Consider the following 6896-nt stretch of genomic DNA (forward strand, 5'->3'; position numbering starts at 1 on the left):
GGAACTTCAGTTCTACTGCCGTCTCCTCACTGCCCTTACCAGCCAAAAGACCCAGACCCTTCAATGGACTGATACCGCCCTGACTGCTTTCAACAACTTGAAACGCCTCTTCACCTCAGTTCCTGTTCTTCGCCAACCTGATCCGACCCTTCCTTTCACCCTGGAGGTGGATGCCTCCGAAGTAGGAGTAGGAGCCATACTCTCTCAGTGGGTGGGAACACCTCCAAAATCACATCCCTGTGCCTTCTTCTCCAGGAAGTTATCCGACGCTGAAAGGAATTACAATGTGGGGAACAGAGAACTCCTCACCATCAAGCTGGCCCTCGAGGAGTGGCGACACTGGTTGGAGGGCACACAACATCCCTTTCTCGTCCTAACAGATCATTGTAATCTGGAATATATCAGAGGGGCCAAGAGGTTGAACTCCAGACAAGCCCGCTGGGCTCTCTTCACAATCTTCCATTTTCATGTTACTTACATTCCTGGAAAGAGAAACATAAAAGCTGATGCTCTCTCCCGCCAGTTTGACCTTACGACCAGTAACTCAGACCCTACAATCATTCTTCCTTCCTCTTGCATTATGGGACCGGTACAGTGGGAGGTTCACTCTGTCATACGAGAACCCCTAACCTCAGACCCGGCTCCTCCTGAGACACCAGCTGGGAAGAGTTATGTACCAGCAGCTGTTAGACCCCAACTGATGCAATGGTGTCACAAGTCCTTGGTCAGGACATCCGGGTATTACATGAACCACCGAACTGCTAGCCCGTAAGTTCTGGTGGTCCTCACTGGCATCCGACGTAAAGGATTACGTACTCTCCTGTCCAGTCTGCGCCCAAACCAAATGCCCTTGTTATCTCCCTTCCGGTAAGCTTCAACCTTTGCCAATCCCTCACAGACCCTGGTCCCACATTGATGAAGTCAACAGCTCAGACCTTCCTGAATCCTCTAACACCACCATCCTTGTCATTGTAGACCGTTTTCCAAAAATGTGTCGTCTGGTTCCTCTTCCTCATTTACCTAAGCCATGGAATTGGCTGAGTGAATGTTCCAGCAGGTGTTCTGTCTGAATGGGATTCCGGAGGACATCGTCTCTGACCCGAGGGTCCTAGTTTGTCTCCCGGATGTGGCGAGCTTTCTGTGACCGACTGGGGGTCGCCCTCAGCCTCTCCTCCGGGTATCATCCCCAGACCAACGGGCAGACGGAACACCTGAACCAAGAAATAGGGAAGTACCTCCGCCAACAATGTTCTGCCTCTCCACACGACTGGAGTCTGTATATGGCCTGGGCCGAAAACGCTCAGAACTCACTCATGTATTCATCCCTCCGCCTTACTCCGTTTCCGTGTGTCCTTGGTTACCAACCCCCCATGTTTCCCTGGGAGGCGGAGCCTGGTACTGTCCCAGCTGTCGACGACTGGTTTTAGCACAGTGAGCGGGTATGGGAGAACGCTCACCGGCATCTGCAGGAAGCCTCTAATACCCAGAAACGCTTTGTCGACAGACACCGCCGACCTACGCCACTCTTTCACCCTGGACAGCGTGTGTGGCTCTCTACCAGACACATCTGGCTCCACCTCTCCTGCAAAAAGTTCTGTCCTCGCTTCATTGGTCCCTTCAAGATAACCCATCGCATAAACCCTGTCATGTACCGCCTCCAGTTACCCCGTCAGTATAAAATCTCCTCGTCCTTCCATGTGTCTCTGTTAAAACCGGTCACCTACAGTCCTCTCCAACCTGCAGTGCGCCCCCACCGTTGGACGTTGGAGGGGAACCTGCCCACGCCATTCAGGCTATCCTTGATTCCAAACGACTGAGAGGTCGGTCCTGAAGACCGGTCCTGGGTTCCCAACCAGGACATCCTCGACCCAGAGATGATTCAGGCATTCCACCGTAACAGTCCGGATCATCCCGCTCCCTGACCTCGGGGTCATCCCCCGAACAGACCCACTGGACGTCAGCCTCAACACAGAACGTCGGGTCAGTCCACGACCTTGTCGAACCAGCCTGCGGGACCTCGCCCCCGAGGTAGACGGCTGCCTCTGCTCCCCCGCCCGCCCGCTCCACCCTCCGGTGCCGTTGGGTCCTCAGGAGCCTCCCTTGGGGGGTACTGAAAGGTTCTGTATTTATTTTCTTAGTCAACCTTGTGTTCTTGAACGTAGCCCTGTCTTTCATTTTTGTTCATTGATTTCACCTGTGTTAGTTACTCACCTGGTCTCATCAGCTCCTTATTTAGTTCAGGTCATTCTGTTTGTGCCTTGTGAGGTATTGTTCATTTTGACTCTACTAAGCCTGAGTGTTCATTACAGATGTTTAATAATATTCAAAAGTTACAATTGTGACTGCGTACATATTTTATTGTAAATCTCAGGCAAGGACGATACTAAATGTGGCAACCATTTTGGTAATGATGTGACAAAGGCGAATAGTTTGCTCTACATTATAATGTATAAAAGAACAGACAAAACCAAGGGGACATCAATGACATCTTATGTGAACAGAATAATATTTATATTAACAACAGCTTGAACATGATTCACACAAGCTTAAGACATCTGTCTCCACATAAACACATTCACAGTGTAGTAGTCCCCTGTAGCTCAGTTGGTAGAGCATGGCGCTTGCAACGCCAGGGTTGTGGGTTCATTTCCCACGGGGGGCCAGTATGAAAATGTATGCACTCACTAACTGTAGTTACTCTGGATAAGAGCGTCTGCTAAAATGACCAAAAAATTAAATATAGTGTTCACTCCGGTTTAGATGCCAGGACACAGAAATACTCCAGTGTCACTTCCATGAGTGTGTCTGGTGATGTGACTCCCATCTCCTTCAGAAACCTGCAACAATATGACATCAATATATTTAATAAAATAATCCCATGTGGGATGGACCATAAAAGTGGCATACATTAAAATAAATAATTATTTTGTTTGTTCGTTCATTTCTTTATAAATTTGTTTGTTCATTAAATCTAGAGTAAAACAGGAGGGGGGGTTGTTAATCTGATTTATGAAATTGTTTTAAGATGGTCATACTATGAATCATTTAGCTATTTGATTTAGAATTTTAGGATACCTTTAGATATAAAAAAAAAATATATATATAAAAAAAGTATTTGATACAATTTTTATTTTGGACTTGACTACTAAAACCGATAGAAACGCATTGAATAACACATTCATAAATGGCAAAAAGGACAGTCAAAAAATAAATAATAAGAAACAAGGTTTTGAAGTGTCTATCCTAAATCTAAGAGATATTTAAAAAACTCAGAAATGGGGCCTCCCGAGTGGCACAGCGGTCTAAGGCACTGCATTGCAGTGTTAGAGGCATCACTACAGACCCGGGTTCAATCCCATGCTGTATCACAACCGGCCGTGTTCGGGAGTCCCATAGTGCTTCCTCACACATTGGTGTGGCTAGCTTCCGGAGTGAAATACAAGAAAAACATGTTTTTTTACCGATACCTATTACCTTCAGACGAGTCCCGTGACACTTGTGGGGGTCGTAGAGCAAAATTTAGAAAACCATTGTGTTCGTGAGATTCTCCCTTATCAATAGTTCTTTAGGTCAAACCTTTCGGACGCTACAGATGTTTACGTGAGAAGACCGATTTTCACCATGGTCTGACAAACACCGCTCTAGCTCTGCCACCTTTCACCGCAGATACGGAAGTGCGACACTGGCGGATGTGGTGAATTGAGACGCGTCCAACGCAAAAAAACAAACACAGGATCTCTATCTTAAATGTAAGGATTTTGATGGGGATTATTTTGTTATGTAATTTAAGATTGACACACCGTTGTCAATCGACTCCACAGGGTTAATTAGTTAATTAGCTAATTTGTTCATTCATGCATTGTCATTCATCCATTCATCCATTCATTCATTGACCAGGGTTGTTACCTGTCGTGTGTTCTCTGCAGCAGTGCGGTGGCAGCATCAGGCTCGGCCCTCTGGAAGGCCTGGTACATGGAGAAGGACTCTATGAAGCCCACTATGTTCCTCACTGAGATCTGCTGCTTCAGTGGGATACACTCAATCCTGAAAGAAGTAGATACCCACACACTGTTGAATTGAGAGGAGAGTCATAGTGGATGCCCTATGCTCCCAAGAGGGCCAAGAGGTTTAAGTCAAGTCATAATATTGAATACTCCCACAGTTTGAGTACAACATTAGATTTTGTCCACCCGAGTCACTAGGTGTGAGTACATTACTTCTGTTTATATTTAATTCTCACAGAGTCACAGGGTCAAAGTCACACCATGAGAAATGTTGTGTCCTACGATGTTGTGCTTTAATGTGTAACTGGCTGTTCTACTGGGTTTGCACAGAGGCTATATGAGTTACCTCTCTTTGTCAGGGAAGGGGATGGCGGCGTAAAGATCCTGTAGTTTGGTGTTGGCCACTGCTACCTGTGTGCTGGTGTATGGTAACAGCACCTTCTTGAACTGGGGATAGCAAAGTCAAATCTCAATCAGTCAGGAAACGTGGTGCTTATATCAAACACAGAATTGTGAGGGTTTGTTGATTCATACAGGTGATCCCATGGAAATTAATCTATTTTTCACAAGAGATGTCTCAATATGGCAGCAAACAAACATTTTATAAGCATACTGTATATGAAAACAACAACTGTACTTAGTACCCACTGAAAATAAACATATGACACACTGAGCTTATTTAATACTGTTTTTCACCTCATCATAGATGTCAGTGAGTCTGTCCCCACATGAGCCATAATGGAGTCTGATGTTATCAGCAAAGCCCAGCAGAGCCAAGCAGCCGCAAGGCTTCAGGACCCGGCCTGCCTCCAAGAGGAAACTCTGCTGGTCAAACCAGTGGGCCGCTGAGGCTGCAGTCAGCAGGTCCACAGAACCATCCGGAAACGGCAGCTCCTCTGCAGTCCCTTTCCTGTAAGTATTAAGACACAGCCACAAACACTGAGGATTTGCACATAAACTAACATATTAACTAGGGGCCTATTGCAAGTGGGAAGGTACTGCTGACCTCATTGCTGAGTGTAATTGACCGTCTCTGCAGATTGCCATCACTGTTTCTTTTTAAACATACACACGTTGGTTTTACTATCCAAGTGGGGAGCAAAACATTTATTCCCATTCAAAATCTTATTTTCCCTAAACCTAACCTTTAACCCTAACCCCTAACTAAACCTAACCCTAACTCCTAACCCCTAACCAAACCCTAAAATAGCAGTTTTCCTGATAGGGACCGACGAAATGTCCCCACTTGTCAAATATTTATTATTTTACTATCCTTGTGAGGACTTTTGGACCTCAAAAGGATAGTAAAGTTAGACCACATACACACATACACACGTTCAAACACCTGTAGGTGATGTTGTTGAAACCTGCCACTGCCCTGGCCTCCTCCAGTTGGCACTCGCTGATGTCGATGCCCACCACCTCCTGGAAGTGTGGGGCCAGCAGGCGTGAGTTCTGCCCCGTCCCACAGCCCAGGTCCACAGCTAGGACATGGGGCTGGCCTTTCTGAAGAGAGGGGACCAGTGAGACACTATATGTGATAGATAGTGTAAATGTGATGTTCAATACAGATAATAAATATATATATATATATATATATATATATATATATATATATATATATATATTCAACTCTGGTCTTTGCTCTATACAGTATAGGTATGACACATTGCATGCTGAATTTCAAGCTTACGGTATTAACGTAAGATAATGGATGATAGTTTAGTGACCTATTGTCACAAGTCTCAAAAGCATTTAGAAACAGGAAATTGTTGCGATATACTGTATAAATATCTGATTTAAGATGTCGTAATCCTGAAATATTATGCAATAGAGGACATATTTTACTTCCATTTCTATCTCGGACACTGTGTGGAAGCATTACACCAAAGACTTATCATCTTAGACAATGTACGATTTTATCTTAGCTGCTACGTGTACAAGTCTAACCTCATGTAAAAGACAAAGTCTATAACAGTAATACTACCTTTGCTTGGCTCACCTTCCTTTCCAGGTAATGCAGGATGATGTCTCTGATCTCCTCTGGAGGTACAAAGCGGTACCTCTGGTAGATGGAAGCATGGTGTTTCTCCTCAAACAGACGGTAGGTCATGGTGCTCTGCTCTGCTGTCGTCTGCTCTGCTAGTCTAGAGCTCCCTCCAGCTTGTAGTGACTCAGCAGACACACAGACACGGATACAGAGACTGATCTGCTCCGTCACTAGGACCTGTTAATCATTACAATTGTAATGTCAAATATAACAAAATCACCTTAAACAATGCAATGGACTGTGTGTTTCTCTCTCAGCTGAAAATTCCACGCAAGCAACTTTGCCAGGTCCCTCTCACAGGATTCCGAAAGTGTGCCCAGAATGTCCAAACAGACATATGCATGCTGGGGTCTCAATTTTAACCCTTGACTGTCCAGAATATTGATCTTATTTTAACCCTTGCTGATCCAGAGCATGTATAACATTGGAGATGTTTACATTTAAATTGACAGTAATTATGTGATGATAAGCTTGTTCTAGTCCAATGTTTATAAACAAAGTAAATTTAAACATGTTACATTTTTACATTTACGTCATTTAGCAGACACTCTTATCCAGAGCGACTTACAAATAGGTGCATTCACCTTATAGCCAGTGGGATAACCACTTTACAATAGTTTTTTTTGGGGTTGGAGTAAAGGGGGGGGGGGGGGGGGGGTAGAAGGATTACTTTATCCTATCCCAGGTATTCCTTAAAGAGGTGGGGTTTCAAATGTATCCGGAAGGTGGTGAGTGACTCCGCTGTCCTGGCGTCGTGAGGGAGCTTGTTCCACCATTGGGGTGCCAGAGCAGCGAACAGTTTTGACTGGGCTGAGCGGGAACTATGCTTCCGCAGAGGTAGG

General features: G+C 45.1%; 1 protein-coding gene across 1 annotated transcript; it reads right to left on the minus strand.

Moving 5' to 3' along the window:
• Window positions 1-2698: 2698 nt before the first annotated feature.
• LOC311143537 (putative methyltransferase) lies at window positions 2699-6271 on the minus strand. The gene is made up of 6 exons (XM_084179373.1): window positions 6007-6271; window positions 5350-5510; window positions 4701-4914; window positions 4351-4451; window positions 3907-4044; window positions 2699-2837 (listed from the first exon to the last, which is right to left on the minus strand). Exons 1-6 carry the CDS (start codon window positions 6115-6117, stop codon window positions 2747-2749), a joined length of 816 nt encoding a protein of 271 aa, XP_084035499.1. The 5' UTR covers window positions 6118-6271; the 3' UTR covers window positions 2699-2746.
• Between the last annotated feature and the right edge of the window lie 625 nt (window positions 6272-6896).

The sequence above is a fragment of the Coregonus lavaretus genome (genome assembly GCF_964263955.1).
Source record: "Coregonus lavaretus genome assembly, chromosome: 16".
NCBI classification, from domain to species: Eukaryota; Metazoa; Chordata; class Actinopteri; order Salmoniformes; family Salmonidae; genus Coregonus; species Coregonus lavaretus.

Bases quoted from the DNA above. Each gene is read 5' to 3' on its own strand.
- LOC311143537 (XM_084179373.1), bottom strand. From the start codon at position 6,117: ATGACCTACCGTCTGTTTGAGGAGAAACACCATGCTTCCATCTACCAG. The intron at 4,915-5,349 runs GTGTTTGAACGT...TAATACTTACAG, and splicing joins TTCAACAACATCACCTACAG to GAAAGGGACTGCAGAGGAGC. The intron at 4,045-4,350 runs GTAACTCATATA...TACTTCTTTCAG, and splicing joins CCCTTCCCTGACAAAGAGAG to GATTGAGTGTATCCCACTGA.